This window comes from Fundulus heteroclitus, chromosome 14 (assembly GCF_011125445.2).
Source record: "Fundulus heteroclitus isolate FHET01 chromosome 14, MU-UCD_Fhet_4.1, whole genome shotgun sequence".
In the NCBI taxonomy this organism is placed as follows: Eukaryota; Metazoa; Chordata; class Actinopteri; order Cyprinodontiformes; family Fundulidae; genus Fundulus; species Fundulus heteroclitus.
Genome location: NC_046374.1, coordinates 25,795,067 through 25,818,832, shown reverse-complemented (window position 1 = coordinate 25,818,832; position 23,766 = coordinate 25,795,067). Strand labels below are relative to the sequence as shown.

The 23,766-nt window shown below is 38.2% G+C and overlaps 1 protein-coding gene across 1 annotated transcript; it reads right to left on the bottom strand.

The window, feature by feature from the left end:
• Window positions 1-765: 765 nt before the first annotated feature.
• Window positions 766-7,234, bottom strand: LOC118565729 (tenascin-like). The gene is made up of 8 exons (XM_036146614.1): window positions 6,999-7,234; window positions 6,154-6,411; window positions 5,308-5,565; window positions 4,462-4,719; window positions 2,412-2,669; window positions 1,191-1,196; window positions 944-1,023; window positions 766-854 (listed from the first exon to the last, which is right to left on the bottom strand). Exons 1-8 carry the CDS (start codon window positions 7,057-7,059, stop codon window positions 774-776), a joined length of 1,260 nt encoding a protein of 419 aa, XP_036002507.1. The 5' UTR covers window positions 7,060-7,234; the 3' UTR covers window positions 766-773.
• Window positions 7,235-23,766: the final 16,532 nt, after the last annotated feature.

Here is a 23,766-nt window from a genome sequence, read left to right as displayed (position 1 = left end):
TATGGTGAATGGCAGGGGAAAAACAGGCAAAAACACATGGATACTTTGAAACGAGAAGTGACTTCACCGACAGCGTCGATGCAGGCTCCGCTCCGCTCCGCACAAAACTTGTTCCGTTCGCCAACTCACCGCCTCGCCTAAGCAAATTCCTGCGGGAAACACCGCCTTCCCCATGTCAGCTTTGTTTTTTTCCGGCCAGCACCTTTCTTCCTCTTTGAATCCGAGGCTGGGCTGACAGCGAGATTATTGGCGCATTATCGCCACCTACTGTTCTGATTCAAACCCCTACACCGCAGCAACAGACCTTCACAAAATAAAAGCAGGTGAGCAACATGCGTTAATGCGCGTTAAAGTAAATATTGCCGTTAATAGTCTAATGAGTTAACGCGAAATTAACGCGTTAACTTGCCCAGCCCTAATATATATATATATCTATATATATATATATATATATATATATATATATATATATATATATATATATATATATATATATATAGATATATATATATATATATATATATATATATATATATTTAAATATATACAGATGTATAGATAAATTAATGTACACTACCTCAGTTTAAAAACATTTTAACAGGCTGGGCTTCCAGGAAGAAAGCATAAGAGTGCCATATGAATCATTGGTATATTTGTGGTATAAAAGCAAAAGTGTATGAAAACATACATTTAAAAAACATTTACAGACTCTTTCAAAGGGTAGAAAACAACTATCCAGAATGGACTTATTGCACACTAATGATCCTTCTGTTCTACTTGGATTTTCTCTCTTCTGGTGTAGCAGAACGAACCTTCAGAGAAAATTGTGGCTGCAAACCGTGATGTTTAAAGAACTGGAGGAGTAAGAGAAAGTTAAGAATAAGGTTAATAGAATAATACTCAGTAACCGAAAAAATAAGCATGAAACTGAAGCTTGTCTCACCTCTGTCAAAACAGCATTTATCTCCAATTCTGAGAGTACGTTCAGAGACTTCAATCGGAAGTTCATAGCAACAAGATAATCTATTGGCACAGACACACCAGAGACTACAGTAAACAACAGCTCCAAAAAGTTTATAACTGATACGAGAACAAATAAAGTAAAAATAAATAAATGAAGACATGAAAAGTAAAAAAGCAAAAATATAACTTTATTGCAAACATGCTGTATGTTTAAAGCGTTCCCTTACTTGGTCCTTTGGTTGCAGGTCATACAGGTTTCACCAAATTGAAGATTGTTGACATGAGGAAGAAAATGTTTTAGAATGAAATTACATTTATTGCACAGCAATTAGCAATAAACTAAAAAGTTCCGAGTTAACACAAAATAATTAAATGTAACTGGAAACAGCTGTTTTTTTTGACAATTGAACGAAAAAAAACCTTTGAACAAAAGGTTCCTTAGAGAGTTTCAGTGAAACAAGCTGGGAAAGAGCAAACATCATCTTACTTTAACATCAAAACCCCAAAAAATCTTGAATTAAATATGGAACATAAATAGATTTTATTTAGATATTTTAATTATTTTGCTATTTTGGACTGTTCTGACACAAATTAGCATTTAAGCCACGTCCTTGAAAACAGATTCACTTTATTGATGATAAAAAAAATAATAAGTAAGTCCCTTGGACGGGTTCTTCTTTGTTGAAACATTTTGCCTCTTCTCCAAGAGACTTCTTCAGTCTGAAGAATTACCAATATAGTCAGCCTTTTAGCCAGTACCTTTGCATAGTGGCTCAATGAGTTAATTACGATAATCAAAACTTGTAACCGATCGGCCATCAGTGCACCAACAATCACTTACTAACTTGATGCTCCTCCTTTGCATGTGAAGACAAGTTTAGCAATTAACTCATTGAGCCACTATCCAAAGGTACTGCCTAAAACAGCAGTGTGTAGCTTTTAGCCACTAGGGGGCACTAGACCTGTAATTTTAAGGTTTAGAACACATGAGGGCTACTGGCAATGCTGCACTGTCACAAAATTAAACAGTTCTTGAATCTGATAACAGACCACTTTGGTCTCACTTAACAAAGGTCCTTGTCCTATCAGCTCATGTTGGAGCTTTAGATTTTCTTGTCACTACTTTCGTCTTGGGAGTCCATTGTGTTGATGAATAAGCAACCTTATTACTCTTTATTACTTTTTTTATTACTTAATCTTTGGCACCATTGGGTTACATCTTCGGCTGCCTTGGGTTTTGGTTTCTTTCTTCTACAATTTGTTTTTCACAAATCCAATCCGACCTTCATCATTTCTCTTACAAGAAGGTTAATACGCTTCTTGTGGGCAACGAGTACAAGCACAGCTAAAATGTAAACATTTTATAATTCATCATGCTCTCTAAAATTTATACACATATGTGAAAACAGGCATGTTTATGATGATATTACTGAGAGGAAAGTACTCACCAGTAGCAGCTGTGATGCTGACTCCACTGCTTCTCACGTTCTCAAACACAGAGAAGAGACTGAACGTGTATTTGGTTCTAGCAGTGAGTGATGAGACTGTGTGAGTTACTGGTTCGTGTCCATCTGGTGCACGGATTATTGTCTCTGTGCCATTAAACTGGAGAACAAAGCTAACATTGTTGTTTATTTTATTCCACTGCAGAGTGATGCTGGTCTCATCTTGTGTTGCTGGTCTGAAATTTTCTGGGCTTTGAGGAGCTGGAACATAAGGAGATATTTAATATTTTAGTTTATTACACTAATAAAATTACTTTTAGCGTTCAATGTAATGAATGAGGGCTCTCTCTGGTGTCCGTAAATCTGCCCGTCTCGCATTGTTCTGTTTGAGACTCCAGTACTGAAGCTGTAAACATTCCTCTGCCTTTTAGAATAAACATGTTAAAATGTAGTTTCAGTTTCAACAGTCTTTTTATTACAGGTCAATTCTTTACATATTGAAACATTTAAAACACAAAAACAACCATAAAAAAGTTTCGGTCAAATAGCCCGATTGTTCTGTGGTTGAATTTCATTGGTTGTGGTTGTGCCATGTCGGATAACATCAGTCTGTAAGTTAAAGGCTACATGAAATGTAAGACTTTTTCAGACATTAAGGAACTACCCCCATCACAGTAGGGGCCAACACTGGAATGTACCAAGTACTGGGATTCATACTACAGAGGCCACCCGCTTCCTTGCCCCCTACTCAGACAACCAGCTTTACCTTGAAGCAACTTGGAGCCCAAAGTCGATTGAACGGACACAGAGGCAGAGGTTTGGCAAAGTGAAGCAGGGAAAGTCAGGATGGGATTAATCATTTGAAATAGCTTACTTTGAATGTGTATTGGTTGTGTTTTAAAGTGCGATCGAGTAAAAAGACATGGAGTTACAGGCTAGCTCCCACTTGCGTTCTTCGAAACAAAGCTTTGCTGATGTGTATTGGGTGTGTTTTGCTGTTTTAAAAAAACTGTTTTAATAAGGGTTTTATATACCAATGGGACATTAATATTTGTGTTTTCCAGTCTGCTTATCACAACAAAATATGGCTTAAAAGTATTTTTAAGTTAGCGCAAAATGTCCCCTAGCAGTAGTGCTATTAGCCTCTTAATAACTTATAACTATCACAAGTAAATGTAACTACAGTTTATTTTAAACATAATGCTTGTCCTTTTTAGCTCCGCCATTGTCCGATAGTGTTACGAGCATTAGTACAGCATTAATAGGAAAGATCAATGTCGATTCAATGGTGTTTCGTGTAACTTTAAGGTTACCTAATCAGGGTAAACACGGCCAGGACGTGGTCTTAGTTGACGCATAATTTCTAGTCGATTGTCCACTACAGCGCCCTCTAGCTTCCTAAGTTATCAATTCAAGTCTTAATTATTTCCTGTAGAAATAATTAGATAAATAGAAATAAAGTGTCCTAATAGTTACAGTTTTTAAGATGAACTTTGGTTGCCTAATTTAGATCTGCAGTGAACCCAAGATTCATTGAAATATTCTAATGATGATGGTTTCTAACTTTTTTATTTGTCCTTTTGTTTGTTATGTTTGTACATAGTTCCTTAGTTTCTTTTTATGTTAACTTTATTTAGCAGTTTTGGTCAGGTTTCCCTAGCCTAGTAGAGAGGAGGTATTGATTGGAGTATGGTGTTAATTCAAAAAACTTTCTAAAGAGTTGTCCTCTGGATGTTAATTTATTTCTTATAATAAAGTCTTGTACTTAAAGAAAAGTTGTTACTCCTTTATTCTGTGTGAAGAGTTTGCTGTTAAAAGAACGGCAGTGCTGGAATCACCCTTTCAACTATTGTCCTGATTTCAGCTGTTTGGGTTGATATTTATCGGACAATACTTAACAGACGGGTGGTTACTTGATAAAAATTACATAACTTAATGACATGCGGAATGGCACAACACATCACATTAAACAATGTAGATGTGAAACACCAACACATTTTAACCTTTTAACTAAATAAATTTATAACATGTTTAATTGACTGTTTTATCTCACCTGTAACTGCAGCAATAGTGACGCCACTGCTTCTGATGTTCTCAAAAACAGAGAAGAGCATGAATGTGTATTTAGTTCCAGCAGAGAGAGATGAGACTGTATGGTTCACTGGTCCATCTCCATCTGGTGCTCTGATGTTTGTCTCTGTGCCATTGAACTGGAGAACAAAGCTGGTGTTGCTGCTGACTTTATTCCACTGCAGAGTGATGCTGGTCTCATTTTGTTCTGATGCTGTCACAGCTTCTGCATTTTTGGGAGCTAAAATACAAGATGAACGATTCATTAATTTGTCTAACTTAGTATACATGGTTGTAGTGTGCATCTTTTGGGGACATAGATTCTTCCTGATTAAAGCTAAATGCCCGTTTGCTAACCTTTTTATGTCTTGTAAGCTGCTCTCATTATACTAGGATTAGCAATATTTAGAAATTGCTAGTTTTACTTATGGATCTGATGAGGCCTGAGTCATCATTAATCAATGGAAATAGACTTTATCACATGTGAATCCCTTGGTTTTTATTTATAAATTAGTAATTCTAAAGCTTGATTAGGTCCTCCTAATCTATGTAGTAATTTCTATGATGGACAAAGCGCCCTCTACTGGGAAGAAACTGTTTTCTTGGTCTGGTTCTATTGATGTTCAGTTGCTAAGGGTGTAATAAAGGATGTTAGGTGCTAATTAAAAACCATATTTGAAATTAAGGAATGTTATAATATGGTTATTAACAAAACTCTCTAAATTCAAGATTCCTACATTTAAAGGTACATTGCTTTGCATCGACAGAATACAACATTGTACAGAAGTTCTTGGTTAAAGCCAGTCCAGTATCTTGTTAAACATCTTACCGGTGACAGCTGTAAGTTGTACTCCACTGCTTCTGATGTTCTCAAACACAGAAAAGAGCATGAATGTGTATTTAGTTCCAGCAGAGAGAGATGAGACTGTATGGTTCACTGGTCCATTTCCATCTGGTGCGCTGATGTTTGTCTCTGTGCCATTGAACCGGAGAACAAAGCTGGTGTTGCTGCTGACTTTATTCCACTGCAGAGTGATGCTGGTCTCATTTTGTTCTGATGCTCTCACAGCTTCTGCATTTTTGGTAGCTAAAATACAAGATGAGCGATTCATTAATTTGTCTAACTTAGTATACCTGGTGGTAGTGTGCATCTATCAGGGACATAGATTCTTCCTGATAAAAGCTAAATACCCATTAGCTAACCTTTTTATGTCTTGTTAGCTGCTCTCATTATACTAGGATTAGCAATATTTATAAATTGCTAGTTTTACTTATGGATCTGATGAGGCCTCAGTTATCATTAATCAATGGAAATAGACTGTATCACATGTGAATCCCTTGGTTTTTATTCATAAATTAGTAATTCTAAAGCTTGATTAGGTCATCCTAATCTATATAGTAATTTCTATGATGGAAAAAGTGACCTCTAGTGGCTGCAAACTGTTTCCTTGGTCTGGTTCTATTGTTGTTCAGTTGCAAACTGTGTAATAAAGGATGTTAGGTGCTAATTTCAAACCATATTTTAAATGAAGCAATATTATAATATGGTTATTAACAAAACTCTCTAAATTCAAGATTCCTACATTTAAAGGTACATTGCTTTGCATAGACAGAATACAACATTGTAGAGAAATTATTGGATGAAGCCAGACAAACGTTTTGTTAAACATCTTACCGGTGACAGCTGTAAGTTGTACTTCACTGCTTCTGATGTTTTCAAACACAGAAAAGAGCATGAATGTGTATTTAGTTCCAGCAGAGAGAGATGTGACTGTATGGTTCACTGGTACATCTCCATCTGGTGCACTGATGTTTGTCTCTGTGCCATTAAACTGGAGAACAAAGCTGGTGTTGCTGCTGACTTTATTCCACTGCAGAGTGATGCTGGTCTCAGTTTGTTCTGATGCTCTCACAGCTTCTGCATTTTTGGGAGCTACAATTAAAGAGGAATGATTCAGTAATTTGTCTAACTTAGTATATCTGGTGGTAGTGTGCATCTTTCAGGGACATAGATTCTTCCTGATAAAAGCTAAATGTCCGTTAGCTAACCTTTTTATTTCTTGTTAGCTGCTCTCATTATACTAGGATTAGCAATATTTATAAATTGCTAGTTTTACTTATGGATCTGATGAGGCCTCAGTCATCATCAATCAATGGAAATATACTGTATCATACGTGAATCTTTTGGATTTTATTTTTAAATTAGTAATTCTAAAAATGGATTAGGTCATCCTAATGTATGTAGTAATTTAAATGATGGACAAAGGGCCCTCTACTGGCAAGAAACTTTTTTTTTGTCTGGTTCTATTGCTTTTCAGTTTCAAACGGTTTAAAAAAGGATGCTAGGTGCTAATTTCAAATCATATTTTAAATGAAGGAATATTATAATATGGTTAATAACAAAACTTTCTAAATTCAAGATTCCTACATTTAAAGGTACATTGCTTTGCATAGATAGAATACAACATTGTAGAGAAATTCTCTGTTAAAGCCAGATAAACATTTTGTTAAACATCTTACCGGTGACAGCTGTAAGTTGTACTCCACTGCTTCTGATGTTTTCAAACACAGAAAAGAGCATGAATGTGTATTTAGTTCCAGCAGTGAGAGATGAGACTGTATGGTTCACTGGTCCATCTCCATCTGGTGCACTGATGTTTGTCTCTGTGCCATTAAACTGGAGAACAAAGCTGGTGTTGCTGCTGACTTTATTCCACTGCAGAGTGATGCTGGTCTCATTTTGTTCTGATGCTCTGAAGCCTCTTGCATTGGGAGGAACTGGGAGACACACACACAAAAAAAAGAAATTACCCAGTTTGGTGAAACCTAGTATTTTAGTTTGCATGAAAGGCTTGATGTTTTTAAGGATATAAATTTTTTTCTGTTGCTTATAGGTCCACTTCTCATGCTGCTCTGGTCAGTTGTCCATATGCTACATTTCAAAAACAACCACTGCTCCCACATGTTGAAAACCTGACGTTCAAATTTTAGGTTTAGATACAGCCTGCAGAGATGAGAAAAGTAAATGAAACCCCAAACCTGTGAAGATGTGGATGAAAAAGCGAGAAAACACCAGAAGACTGTAAATAATCTGAATCCTCAAGACCTTCCTATATTTGTCTCAATTGTATTAAAGATTCAACTCACTGCATGTTTTCTCAGATCACAGAATTTCACAATTACTGTAGGACTGAAAGGTTCAGTCATTCCACTGATAACAAAGACAGTTACAGTTTAAACCTTTTATTAAACTCTGTTGCTGTGAATAAAACGTTCAGGTTATCCAGAAGAATTATTTTAATCTGCTTATTGTGAGATTTTTTTAAAGTCAGGCAGCTTAAATTAGTTTTTTTTTTTGAGAAACAGTAAAGATACAAAGTGATACAAAGATGAAAATTACTGTTTTATCTTTTTTATCATCTACGACTTGAAGGAAAGGATATAAATGTATAGAAAGACAATTTTGACGTTTCTAAAATGTGTGAAAATGTGTTTGAGAAATGGTACACGAGAATGGCACTTGAACCCGTTAATTTTAATAAGCAGAGATCATGTAGAAGGTAACTGGACACTTCTTGTTTCATGGAGATTCTTTCCCTCTCTCACAAAAGTTGTGAATGAAAATAAAGTTGCCTGGAGCAAAATGTCAAGACGACACTCTGGATAAACCTCTTCAAGAAACACGAGAGGTCTAGTTGTCTTCTATATTAAGCAGATGGTTATTTTCCCGGTTGACAGACAGTCTACACCAATGCGTGTAACAAAGAGTTTTCTATTAGTGATGCACTTCACTTCTACGACATTATCTTAATGCAAAACCTGTTGGTGTGATCATGCAAACCAGAGCTGGTGTTAGCTATAAAAAAGTCCTGATGCTTGTTAATATTGCAGCCAGCCCACAGTAGACCAGACGATGAGCCAAACTAAATAATTCTTTGCCTGAGAGGACTCTTTATTTAATCATCATCAAACAAAGTGAATTGGATGGAAATAAAAGGGTTCTTATTGTGTCAAAAATTTGCCATACATTTTTTATGTTGTCCCACTCAAATAAGCACTTTGATGTATAATTTTTGACTGAAAAGATGTGAATGTACAAACTTCCTAACAGAGCCTGACTTTCAACATTTCTGTAGGCTAAATCTGAACAGTGCTTAAAAAGTTCCGGTTTTAATTTTGGCCTTATAAAGTCGAGAGCCAGCCCATTTGAATATTGTCACCTAATAGTCGAATTGTTGCGAGGGTAAAGTCCTTGTAGTATGTGCCAACAACATTGTGGATTTATATAATAGCAAGAGAAACGATTTAAGAAAGGACTGAATCAGAATATCACATGCATAAATGATCCAGTTTTCAAGGGAGTTTGGTGTGTAAAGCTCCGGCTTTTTAACCCGTTTTATGTTGAAATCAGATACGTTACTTTGTCTGTAACAGATGAACGGCAGACTCTGGGTGCAGCCCTCATCGTACCACCGTCCTGAGCCAAATTCAGCAGCGGCACATTGAACACCATTCTCCATACCAGGCTGACCATCCGCCCAGTGCCGAAAGAGAGAGGTGCTGCCATCAGACCACAGCTTGTCCCGATACAGACCGATCCACATATCAGTTATGTCTGTTACATTGCTGATCAGGTCATTTTCGGTCTGATTCCGTATGCTAAGAAGGAAAGAAAAAGGGATATTACCAGCAGGAAACAAACAAACACACAAAAATTCCCTCCAGACACCATTAGGCGTTCACTGGAATGTCTGACACAGTGTTTCCTCCTAAGAACAGTGATAGAACAAGTTTAACGACTAAAACAATTGCTGCCATTACTTAACTTTTTTAAACCATTAGAACTTGAAGCTCCAACTGCAAATGCTTAAACAAAAACTGTAAATATGTCTGTGATGGCTTTTATGTACCCAAGATTTAAGAATAATCACTTGTTTAAAAGATCATATTTGACAAATGGCTGCGTACAGAGAACTAGATTTTATCAGAAGTAAATGCGCTAAAAGTCATGTAAGTTTAGTACTGATTCATGGTCACGGTACCTGGCTAGATCAACATAATTCTCCCTGCAGAATCTCTGAGCTTCGGTCCAGTTCAGTGAGATGTTAGTCAAGACAAAAGATGGTGTGCCATCAATTGTACCTGAAATACATAGCTACTTATTAGTCAGCTTTCTGCACACTCAAACACCACATGTTAGATGAACTAATATATAAAGGAAGCATTTACTTAGGGCAGGACGACATAGAAAGCTAGCATATCAATAAAATAGAAATCATATTGTATCGATATCGATAATTATCAACAAATTCAAAACATATATTTTATGTGCAGTCCTGGCCATTTTATGCTGTTGCATAATGATCTGTTTTTAGATACAGAACACATAAACACTGAATTCAAACTCAAGCCTTTTACCAAAGCTGCAAGTTTTTAAAAAAGAACGTGTGTTCTTTCCAAGCACTAAGTCTCCGCTTATTGCTTGGATCTGGCTACTTACATACTCATCAGTTTTTATCTTCAGCTACCACTTTATACATTTCGTATTGATTAATACTGTATAAACTTCAGTGATGGTATCAAGGTGTTGCTGTATTGTATCTGTAGTTCTATTGGTTGTGCTGTTCTTTTTACATCTCTCTTTGCAGGTAATGAAGCAGACTGATGAAGTTTTGTCAATCTCTCTCTACTGTCTCCTCTTTCTTTCACCTTTTATCCCTTTCTTTTTTTTCTTCTCATTTCTCTCTCCTCTTCTACTTAATCAATCCACATAAACATGAATTATTCCCTACACAATAAAACTATTTACAGCAGAGCACTATGGCGAAAGCAATAATGCTCCACTTGTGAGGATAAAATCTGTAGGGCTCTTTCTGGCATTAAGACAATAATTCTTATTACCACATTGCCAGACAGGACACAAAAAAAAGAAAAAAGAACATGTGTTGTCTGAACTCTTTGATGGAGGCGGAGCTTGGTGACAGAGTGTTTGTGATTGGTTGGGAGGATGTAATGACTGTAATATTAACCTACATGCCAAGAATGCAAAAGGATGGAAAACTGTTCTTCTATTGAACTTTTTATTGACCCTTTTTTTTCTATCATCGATATACGTCTATCGATCGATATATGTTGTTATTGAATTCTTGTCCAGCCTTACATTTACTTATACTTGTGTAAAAAAAAAAAAAAAAAAAAAAAAAAAAACCTACCATTGTAGCACACAAACGTTCTTAAGTCCGAGCACTGACGGTCGTCCCATCTGCCCAAAGAGTCGCCGCTCACTGTAAAGAGTCTAACACACAACTGTGGTCCATAGAGATCGTTGGGTGAGCCAGGAAACCAGTTTCTGAATGTGTATTCTCCAACACCATAGAAACTGCTGTCATTTAGGGACCATTTCCAGCTGTTATACAGCTCATCATAGAGGCCTATCCAAGCCTTGCCTGCTGACAAGAAAAGGTTCATTATTTAAAGGAGTCGCAAAAACACATGGCCCCTTAAATTTTTGATATTCTTCTGATTAATTGGTGGATTTAAAAATAATAACATATTGTGCTTTCTTGCTTCAGAAATAGTTTGTCCTTAAATGTGTGCAAAGTTAAGAACTGACCTGTGTAGTTTGATGTGGTGGCAAGAACAGCCTCAACATCTGCCGTGGTTTCTATGGTGGCCAGGTCAGTGTAGTCACGTCTGCAGACGCTCTGAGCGTCGGACCAACTTAATGACACGTTCACAAAGTAGTACTGACGGCTTTGGGCGAAGGCAACACTGAGATGAGCTACTGAACCACAATATAATTGAAGTTGTGACATACAGATGGCAGAGGAAGACAAAAGCAAGAAATTCAACAAATTAATATTTTATGTATATTATGCTTTCAGAAGCATTTATCAATAAGTGTAAAGCAAACGATCTGATTCCTGATTTTGATCAAGGTTTAAACTCTTTTAATTCTGTACTTTATTTAGTTGGTGCAATATTTCTTTTAATTCAAATGTCTAAATAGCCTAACTGAAAGGTTCCTCTAAGGTCCCCACGTCATAGTTCATGTAATAACCGTCAAAGATAAGAAAAGATGGTGTTTCAGCTTTAAGAAAAATAGGCAAGACAAGTTTATTTATCTAGCCCTTATCAGTAAGTGCTGATTGTAAGTGCTGAGAGATCCTTTGTTGTTTTTTCTTGTCTCCAATTACCAAAGCTTTAAGACGTTTACCGTCCTACATATGTACACAAAAAATCTACACAAAGATTTTCTTCATACATACTTAACTGATTTATAAATAATAAAGCAAAATGTTACAAACCTGTGATCAAGACCAAGAGCAGCATTTTATCCATGATTTGTATTTCTGAAAATACCAGAAGCAATTTTTTAAAGTGTCCGTTTGATTTTATTACTATTAACTAATTTTCCTGTAAGAATAATGCAAAGCTAGCAAGACATTTCCAAGGATTAAATACCAAACAATGTGTTTCTCATAGATGGGACTTACCTTTAACTTCTGAACGTAAATAAAGTGCTGGGTTTTCTGCGCTGCAAAGCTGCAGAAACACACATGAATGTCTGGCAGAAGCATATGGTTAGAGTTGCTCCCAGTGGGTGTAGTTTTATCATTTCAAAGCAGGAAGTCCACGCAAAATGCAAGTTTCTTTTTATTTTTATCCACCTTGTACTTGAACAGGAACGAGGATGTGTCATGATTTGGGTTTTGTTTGGTTTATGTTTATCATGTGATCAGCTAGTCTTGTCTTCCACCTCAGGTTTTGTTTCTGTTCTGTCTGGTTTTAGAGTCTTCAGCTTCTGTACTGTTTTAATTTATCCGGTCTTTGTATTTAGTTCTGATCTCCCTTCGGTGCTCTGTGTAGTCTTAGTTTATCTTCTATCTTAGGTTTGTTCTTCATGGTTATTTATGTTCTAGGGTTGGTCTAGTGTCTGTTCCTTTCCACGTGTTTTCTGTCAGCTTGTTTCCTCCTGCAGCCTCTTTCCCCCCTCTGATTACATCCACCTGTTTATGGTTAATTGGCTCACTCTCTCTCCTTTGTTCTCCTGCCTTTTTAAGCCTCCCTCCTCTGCCACTTCCCTGCCAGTTCATTGTCAAATCTAATCATGTCAGTTGTGTCTTTCCTTGTCAAGTCTCCGGTGAGTTTAAGTTCCACATTTTTTCCTGTACTGTCTACTTCTGGATCATTTAAGTTTGTCACCTCCCGGTATGAGTTTTTTGGACTGCCATTCTTTGTATCATTTTTGGATTAAGATTTTTGACCTTTGTTTTGCCTGAATCTAGTCATTAAATCCTGCTTAATCTCAAAACCTCTTTGTCTGGTCGAATTCTGGGTCTTCCTGTCTCTGAGCTTCATGACAAGGATGTACTGAAAGAGAACTTGATACCATCTAAAAATGCATCCTTCTTGGTTTCATCCTGTTGGATTTCATTGTTGTGCAATTAGTACCACTGGCAAGTAAAACAGTATGTTTCACAAATTTTATTTAGTTATTTTATTTACTCCTACGATTACCCTTTAGACATTATACTGTTTTAAGAACCACAGCGCTGTTTTGTGATGCTTCTGTGATGTTGATTCGTCCGTCCACTGTCAGGCTTTCAAATCCAGGAGGGAAACCCAACTATCCCTTTTGGCCTGCGAGTCTCCAGGTCATTCCCAAGACGAGACACGGAGCATCACGAACGTCATCAGTCTGAAGGGGAAGCCCAGTCAGAGTTCAGCTTGTGTTGGTAATAAGATTGACTTTGAGTGAAGACTATGGACAAAACATTGCTTTGATTATAAAAGACCAGATATTGTCAGGTTTGTTACAGGACCGAAGTGCAGACAAGAGCTGGGAAGCTGCATATTGCAATCAGAGTGATTTATTAACCAATGAAAATGAAGGTTTACAAACAGGTTACAGGAACAAAGCTAGAACCGGGGTACCATGGCAGGAGACCTGATAATTGGAACTGGCTGCACTGACACTATATAAAGGAGGAACAACAGGTGAGAGAAATTACTCAGCTAGGATGAGTACAGGGCAATTATCAGAGGGAGAAAAATGACAGTGAGCAAGCAAAAGCATAGGGAGGACTGAATCTAACAGGAAATATGAGAATGGCCAAATAATAGGAGAGAGATCTAACTAAACTGGGGAGGGCAGGCAGAGATAACGATCTAACCGAACTACTGAAGTAAAAAACAACAGAAGTAACTAAACAGAAAGTAAATCTAACAGTTACAAAATAAACATATAGAAATAAATACTGAACAAAAGCTAATGGCTGAAACAAAAACATTAACAGACTGCAGGATTTCCAGGGAGCTACAATTGTCTTAACTAAAAGAAGTCAATGTCTCAATGTAAAGAACTCCATCTCACCAACTGGTGATAATGATTTAGGATTACCTAAAAGCTCTGCCCTATCACCCTTACTATTTCCAAATACTCTCACTCCCTACTTGATGGTTTGTCAGGTTCCATCAGCGTCACAAGCTGACGTGCAGGGTGCCTAGGTAGGTAGAAACATCACTTCCTTCTTTCTGAGACAGAACACATTAAAAATATTCAGCCAAACTAATGAATGAAAGATTGTCTACCTTCCCTGACTAAAGATTAAGAAAATAATATACATACTTCTCGCTAGAAATGTTTTTAATATACATGTAAACCCAGTTTTTGCTTAAATGCTTAATGTAGGCCGCATTGCTATAATATTCTACGAGGGCAAATAATGACAGGGGGGGGTACCTGGGTTCGTCAACTAGTGACGCTGAGGGAACCTGACCAAGCATCAATATATGATGAGTAGGGTGTGAGAATGTGTTGACTATGAAGGCTTATATATAAACCAGCTCCCAGATAGTTGTCCATCCAATGTCCAGTGCCAAATGTATGCAGATGACCTAATCATCTGTGTGCATGCAAAAACGAAACATCAAGCAGCTCAAGAATTATCAACAGCAACGTGCAAGGTTTCAGAACGGCGGCAAAACTTACAAACTGCACTCAATGTAGCTAAAACAGTTAATATGTTCTTCTCAAAAAGAGCTTCTGCAGAAGACACAAAGCCACCTGTTATGATGCAGGGGTCCATAATTGAAACAGTCCATGAATTCCAATATTTAGGAGTAATTGTAAACACAAACGTTTCTTTCAAACAAGCATCAAGTGAAATAAACTGTGAAAACAATAAAATTTCACTTGTTTAATTTCAGATTTATTAGAGACAATCTTACATTTGAATCAGAAGTTCTTCAACTTCAGAGTGATGCTGGTCTATAAAACAATCATTCATGGGGAAAAATCAGATTGAGAGCCCCCCCTACTGGTAAACAAATATCATAGTCGTCGCCACAGTTTTCATTATACCTCATCAGCGTTACAGGCTGATGCCAAGCTGCATTATGCAGTAAATCAAGTTTGTTTTCAACAGTGTAAGTGTTGATGGTTTATTTTCATCAGTTAAGAAAATGCAGTGAATGAACAGAAGATGGAACTAAATCAAATAATTTGTCTTCAAGAAAACATCAACCACAGATCTTCTGTGGATGAAGGCCTCCTCAAATCTTTCTATATCTACATGTAATCCCAGGCACACTCAATAAGGTTGAGATCATGGCTCTGTGGGGGTCTTGCCATCACTCCCAGGACTTCACGTTCTTTTTTTACATGAAGACAGTCCTTAATGACCTTGACTGCATAGTTGGGATTGTAGGCCTGTTGCAGAACAAATTTGGGGCCCATCAGGCACCTCCTTAACGGTACTGAACAGTCTAGCCTTTTTTTTAATCCAGAAAATACAGCCCAATTGCAACACATTTAAATAAAGGTTGTGATAACATTCTAAATAAATCTTGCTAAAAGGGAAAACAGCACAACCTGCTGTTTGGTTTGTACCTACAGTCAGCTGTAGGAGCAGCAGGGGATTCCGAGTAATCCCCAGAGGAATGGATTTATTGCATTGAGGTAAAGTAGATATAAATGTCTGTGAACGAATAGTAGTATCCTAAAAGAGTATGGGGGTACAGGACACTCTTATCCAAATATAACAGATTTAAATCTCATTCATCCCACTGTCATCAAAATATGTTAATGAGCGCATAGTTTGGGATGGGAAGATTAATGAAGGAAGGGCAAGGACTTGTATGTAGCTGCAGCCATAGTCTCGCATGCTCTATAGCAGTAAACTGGGAGGGCAGTGGTGCTTGGAATTGTTTTATTTTTAGGCACCAGCAACCCCTGCGACCCCATGAGGGATTAAGCAGGTCAGAAAATGGATGGATGGATGGATTTGCAGTTTTAATATAACATTTAGTTGAACTGTTGTTCATGAATTGTTGTTGCTATTGAATATTTACTTATTTATTATTTTACTGAGAATCATTTTATTAACGACTGAAGATTTATTAGCGACTGAAGATGTAGTATGATAAAGCTGTCTCCCAAGGTAGAATAATAAAGATACTTTGACTTTGAATCAATTACGGCAGTGCTAGTTGACATGACTGAACAGCTACAACTTGCCTGATAGCAACACATTTGTGAAAACCTGTCAGCTGTATGGTTGATGCTAATTTGCAACCTCTACTTTATGTTTATTACAGCCATGTATAATGTCAACCCCCTGATTAAATTATACTTTCTGTAGCCTGGTTAATTCGCTCCAATTAAACATTTTTTTTGACATTTTAAAAGTTCAATATTTGCATGAAAATCGGGAAACAACTTATGTCCGTGTTCCTATGTTGAGTTGCCTTGGCGGAGGCTTTGTGCTCTATCAATCTGCCTCATGCTGGGATAATGAGACCCAGAAAACTCAGAAACATACTGTTATTTTCTATTACCCAATTATTTTGTTTGCAACCCACAAAAAGGTAGCCTCGTGAGACCATCCTGATCTCGCGAGCTTTCAAGGTTTCACTTGCAGATCAGTCTGGCTACTCTCCGTTAAAGAAAATTTGGAGTCGTTCACCAAACGAACGTCCAATCAGCGTTGGCTTTGAGGCGGGTTGAGGCGTGACGCAACGAGAAGCGCGACAGTTCAGTCTAAAGAACATGGCGGCTTCAGCCGATGAAACTAGCGTTAGCGTGGCTATCGAGCAAGTTATATCGGAATTACAGAGTATTTCTTTGCTGAGCTAACGAGCCTTTACCTGCAGCAGCAAGAGTAGCTTGGCTTGTGGTTGTGTTTTCGTCGTCGCTCGTAACAGAGCGACGACGAATCTGATTGGTTTATTTGGCCCGTCTATCACCAACATAGGCCAATCAGCTAACCGGTATTTTCGCCCCTTCCCAAAATTAGTTCAACGGAAGGTTTCCAGATGGATATGCGGAGCAAATCTATCTGGCGGAGTCAGGTAAACAAAAAGGGGCCAGAGTCTTTGGTTCTCAAAAGCCAAAGTCTAATTTATTTTGGAGACATAAAGTTGTACACTGCTGGCTGGACTCTATCCACAGAAAGAGCACTGTCACTGGTATGCAATACATATTTATCTTCTTAGACAGCAGGCAGTAGGCAGGAAAATTTAGGTTAACGGCAGACAGGAGCAATACCATCATCCTGTCCGTATGATTTGATTTAATTTCACTTTGTAAAGTGCCTTGAAATGACGTGTTGTGAATTGGCACTACATAAATAAAATTGAATTGAAATTGAATTGTAAACCACTTCTAACAACCTCCAGATTCCTCCGTGCCAATTATTCTGATAACTTTTATGCTGTCTGATAGTCTCTACCTGCTTTAAATAATCCACTCAGAAATATTTGTAAATGGACGGTTAAAAATAAAGAAATGGGAAAAACAAGAGACAAACAACCCAACCACAATTGACTTTCCTGAAAAGGCCCAACAGGGGGCGACAAAGGGTCAAAACTGAACTGCCTCAAAATGCAGTCAGAAACCAACTGCAAGCACATTCAGTCCAAAAAAAGGTAAAAAACAAAGCAACTGGACTTGTTTTCCGTTTTTTTACTTTTTTTGGAATGACCATGACCTGGATGACTGAGAATCTTCACCAGCATAAGCACATTCAGTGATTTTATGCATCTGTTGCTGGCTGTGTTGAATAGGATGTCACTTTACGCTCACGTGATTAAAGATACGATACAGTATGATTGCATACAGAAACAGGCACATGAAAAGGAAGGAGGAAACAAACTTTCTATTTAGCAAAATGGTCACATGATTAGATCAAGGTTGCCTTAAGTAGTTGGACAGCAGAAATATTGGTGAGCTAGAGATAACACATGTTTTTTTTACGGCAGCACGTCCAGCTTAGTAGATGTATTCCTTTCATTCAAAATGAAATACATTTTTATGAGTTATGTTTATTTGGTATTTTTGAACATTTATACAAAAAAAAAAAAAAAAAGGAAAGAACAGTAACAGGGCAAAACTTATACAGCACTGATACAGAAAACAAGACAAAATCAAAAATTGGAGGCATGTGCATAGATAGCAGCATCATATGAGAAACCTAGCCAATTTATATATACACTTCATTCAGATTCACATTACTAGTTTTTCCTCTTTGAAATTTTGAAGTATTCAAGAATATGTTCCCATCTTTTTTTAAAAGCATAAGATTTCCCATTCATACAATATCTCAATCTTTCTAGTACAATAACTTCAGAAAGCCAATTTTTCCATAGCTGGATCGAAGGGGCATCAGATCCAACCCATTTAAGCATTATTGATTTTCTGGCCAACATCAATAGAAATTGCACAATTTCTTTATGTGTATCCAAATAACTGGGTATGAATCCAAGGAGACACATGACTGGGCTAGGGAGAAGTGTTTTTCCTATAGCGGAGCTAATTTCTTGAAATACTGCTCGCCAGAATGTCTCTATAATTTTACACTCCCAAAATCAGTGAATTCTAGTCCCTGTAGTTATTTTACATTTGGGACAGTTTGAAGAACTTCCCGGCGTGTACTTACTATATATATATATATATATATATATATATATATATATATATATATATGGAGATATGTATACATTATGTAAAATATTATACTGCATTTCTTTGTAACAGTTGCATACTGAGATTTTAGCAGGCAGAGTCACAATGTCCTCCCATGTCTCTGAATCAATTGTACTTTTCAGAGTTTTGTTCCAGGATGATCTCAGATTCTCCATATTATCTTTCTTTAGGGCTTGTAATTTAGCATAGAACCTTGACACAAATTTCCCACGTTTATGACAGTCGAGAATACTGTTTTCAAGTACATAATAATCCCCTGGGATTTCAAGTGAGTCCATTTTTGCCTTGACATAGTGCCTTACTTGAAGGTATTTATAAAAGTCCCTGGAGACAATGCCATATTGTGTTCTCAAGTCCTCAAAAGTCTTAAACTTTCCATTATTCCAAAGATCGTGTATTCTGGTAATGCCAGCCTCTTGCCAAGACCTGAAAACAGGTCCGGCACCCTCTACTGCCAGATCCGGATTATCTATCAGTGTTGTCAGAGATGAAAAATTTTTGTTCTGACCAAACATTTTCCTCAAAATGCCCCATGCCTTACTTGTATTAGTAATTAAAAAAGATCTTTGACCTTGAGTGGGAGTTCTCTGTTTTGTTTATTTAACATATTTATAGGGCGACAAGGTTTACAAACCCTTTCCTCGATCTCGAGCCATGGTTTAGCGTGTTTTTGGATAGCCCACAGTGAGATAACTCTTGCATGTATAGACAATACATAGTTCTCAACCCTGGGCAGACCCCATCCACCCAAGGTTCTGGGAAGTTGTAAAACCTCCATTTTAATTTTGGGTTTCCTGCTTTCGAGACCGACACCTGTGAGGCCCGTTTAGCCAACGGCCCCTCACCCCTTCTCGTCTCACCCGGTCGGAGATTTGGCACAGAGAGAAAAAAGGCAGTGAATTCAGAGGCAAAAACAACAGTTAAACATATATTTATTACAATTTGGAATTCCAAAGTGGGAGACACTTACACGTTTATCACAGCATCGAATACCTTAAGTTCTCTGCCTGTGTCTGAAGCCTGTCTCAACACATACACGTTATCCCCCCCCTTTTAACACAGACAGTCCAAGCGGGGCTGGACCTACATGAGACATTCAGTCTGCTGCACACATCTGTTTCTTAACCTTTGACTTTTGAATATAATCTATCTCCTAGCTTGGTTCCTGGGAGTTTGACTGCAACAACATACACCCTCATGCAAGCATTTTAACAGTGTTATCACTTACAAGACTGTCATATGGCCTTGGTGCTTCCTGCTCCTGGTATCTATCTGAAGTTTGCATGCACCCTTTGTTTTTCACACACATCCATTTCTTTAGGTTACTGGGTTAAAGTTAACATCTGTATTACTTTAAGCTACACTATTATATATATATATATATATATATATATATATATATATATATATATATATATATATATATATATATATATATATATATATATATATGATTATATTTCCATAACAATCCCCCTTTTGGACTCTCACAAAGAGAGTCCACACAAAAATGCAGGTACTAAATATAAAAGCATAAACTAAGAATATGAGACACAGAAAAAACACCCCTGTGAATCTGAGAAACACACTGGAGCAAACATCAAAAACAAAGCATGCAAAAATTAACCTTAGCAAGTCAAACACATCAAAATCAACACAGTGAAATAAATCAAAAGAAATTAAATGAGTAACTCATAATCAGCATAAAAATGTAAAAAACATACCGCAGTAACTAATAAGGCAGTATCACAAAATCAAACACATGCAAAACAATATATCTGCATAGAACAACAGAAAATCAAACAGGATAATACCGGAAAAATCTCATTATATCACCCCATGATACTGAACCAACTCCAATCTCACATCCTGTAGAGAAGGTTCTGTCCCCACCTGTAACATCTGATTATTGGGAGAAGACGAGGAAACTGTGCCCTTTTCAAGAGTAGTGACAATAAAGCGAACAGCGAGAGTTCTCAAACAGGGGACACAGCAGCAGCCGCACGTAACCAAAATTGCCAAAAATACTGACAGAGAAAGCATCATAGAAAGAATTAAGTTCTTCCATTTACCCAGAGCCTGTGTCAGCCATTTATCCAAAGGATTATCTATTCCTGATTGTTCATGCATCGTTTTACTCAGAGTCCTCAAACCTTCTAAAGCTTTAGTCACCAAGCCATCCGGTGCTGTATTATTAGGAATAAACGTACAACACATATCTCCAACCATGGCGCAAACACCCCCTTTTTCCGCCAAAAGCATATCCAGTGCCATCCTATTCTGAACAGCCATAAGAGAGGTAGGAGCTAATTGTTCAGCTAGCCCCTCAACTGCATCTCTAGTCAGATTAGACAAACGTAACACATTGTAATGTATGTAATTAATTCTATCAACATTCTTATTAGGAGTAATCCAAAGGAATATGGATTCAAAACCTGCTGCAACCTGATCTACCAACTTATACCTGTCGGGAACCCCCCTGGGGACCCCGATCGAATCTATGTATGTAGGAGAATTACGTGCCAAATCAAAATCAGAACTACGCTTAATTCTATGTAACAAGTGTTCCTGATTTAAACCCGGTCCCATTAACAACAGTGGTGCCACCAACCTTACCATGGCACACACACCCACAGAGTCAAAAGGGATCCGGACAAACAACTGTTTTCCGCCACAATAATAATACAAACCAGCTCTTGCCCAAGTTGCTATATCTTTCACAGGAAACACCCATTGACACCATTCAGGTGGAATTACTCCTACCCTGGACGTAACTTCTATCCCCCACCCTGTGAAATTAAAACACACATATTGCTTATTTTGATTACCAGGAGTAAATGGCCCAGGGATAGTGTTGTTGTTTATAGGTGGGAAAAGATCATGATAGAACTCACACCCCACCGAGCGGCCTTTTGTCAACCCTAAAATGCAATTATATCCTGTAGGATCCTCAAAAGGAAACAAAGGTGCTGGTTCTGTTGTTAAAATTGGCCTAGCTGCGGCACATGCTACACAGCTCTCAGCCGTATATTGTCTGGCAGTCTGAGCCATCCAAGAAACCCACAAATTACGTCTCCTATCCCCTGTAGAACTCTTAAGAATGTTACCAGGGGTCAATTTATTATAATCTACATTAGGTCCTCCTGAAAAGGATAAGTCTCTCCCCCTTTCTGGTGAACTAATCAGTTCACCAGAAGTAGTCGCATGATGTAGAGAAAGTTTAAGCAAACCAACAGGACCGTCATTCGGTGAACCTGCTCCAAGAACAAGATAAAAGCCTGACGGACTAATACTACAAGGTTTGGGCTTACTAACTCCACTATTAAATGCAGAATAAACCCCAGTGTATGCCCCAAAATAAGGATTATTGTTCAACCCAGAAATGGTCAGGATAATAGGATTAACACCTGGTTCCACCCGATGAGAACCTCTAGTAATGGTTAATGCCTCTTGTAATAATTTATCAAACCCACCATGGCGAACCGGAACAGCCTTATTTCCGGTATGCCATCTCATATAAACCCAGTAGTAACACCAACGAGAAGGAGGTTCTGGAATACCCTTCGGAGACACACAAGCATAAACATCAGAGTCCTGCCAGACTGATGGGTCACTACCACAATCTACCACTGAGCATAAATCGAATTCAAATACAATCCTTGTACCCAAAGTGTAATGCAGTTCAATACCACGATGTTGAGTCAGACAATCATCTGTATCCTGAATGGCCCGCTCCTGACGCCTGATAGGATCAGCAGCACCTGCTCCTCGAATAACAATGCTGAAAACAAGCATGCACAACATAAGAAGTAAAACCCATAAACCCAACGTCAGCTGCCGCTGAACCAATCCAGTACCCAATTTCTGCCCCATGTTTAACTTCATACAAAAACCGGAATATCCTAAAAAATATATATTAAAAAGGAGAATCTATAGACCAAGGGTACACTGGCCCCCACACCTGAAAAAGAAGGTTATGACAAAAAAATGAAACAAAAACAACCCCCTTGTAAGATCAAACAAATCCTAAAACTATTACCAGCTTACCACAAAGGTCCTTCACCGGCAAATGTAACCTAATGACTGTGTACCAGTCCAAACAAGTCAAATATTATAGAAATATAAAATCAAAAAATATTGTAAAAAGTAGACCAAAACATCTGTTATATTTAAAGCTAGAAAGATAAAAAGCATATAAAACCGCAAATGATTACAAGGTTTTCGGTTTTTTTTGTTTTTGTTTTACAATGACATCAACTTCTTTCTTCCAGACGTTCGTAGAAGAAGGGTGGCGTCCCACAGCCACTCAATACAACGTGATGAATCTGCAGGTAGGAACTTCAACACACTGGTAGACTGCCCGTGGTGTCAAGAACCAGAGGATTTTATTATGACCCTGAGTCTGGTTCTATACACAGCTGACTGAGCCCAATCAGCTGATCCGCTCCTTTAAACCTCCTGAACCTCCGTCAACGACCTCTGAGGTTCTGCTGCTGGTGCACACTGGCTCCAATGAAACCACGTATTACCTTTTCCTCCCAACCTCACCGCATGTGAGGTTCTCTCGATCACCTTGAAGGGTCCCGTGAACCTCGGCTCTGACCACTTTCTTTTGATGACCTTGAGCCAAACCCAGTCGACGTCGGGAGGTGGCGTTCCTCTTTCTCCTTCCTTGGGATGTCCACGGATCTTGGTGTACGCCTCCAGCACAGCCTGCAACTGTGAGAAGTACTCCTTACTTGTCAGACTCTGCAGGTCGTCTGCAGTTCCCGGTGGTCGACGTTGGGGCCCAGGAAAGCTTCTTCCCGTCTCCAGCTCGTAAGGAGTAAATCCTGTGGTTGAATTAACCGAAGACCTGATTGACATCAGAGCGAGAGGCAAGGCATCAACCCATGATAGTTTCGTTTGCGCACAGATTTTAGCCAACTTATTCTTCAAGTTCTGGTTCATTCTCTCCACTTTGCCCTGCGACTGGGGGCGATACACAGTGCCAAACCTGTGTGTGAGCCCTAAACTGGACTCCACTCGTTGCAGGTCCTGGTTCTTGAAGTGGGTTCCATTGTCAGTCCTGATCTTTTCAGGGAACCCGTGCCTGGGAATGTAATGGTTAATGAGGCATTTTATCACAGTTTTGCTGTCCTCTCTTCTAGCAGGCCAGGCCTCTGGCCATCCTGTAAAAGCGTCCACACACACCAACAAATACTTAAAACCACCAGCAGGGGTCACCATGTCCGTATAATCAAGAATCACTTCCTTCCCAGGAACTGTGATCAAAGGAAATCTGCCCTGCAAAGGTTTCAA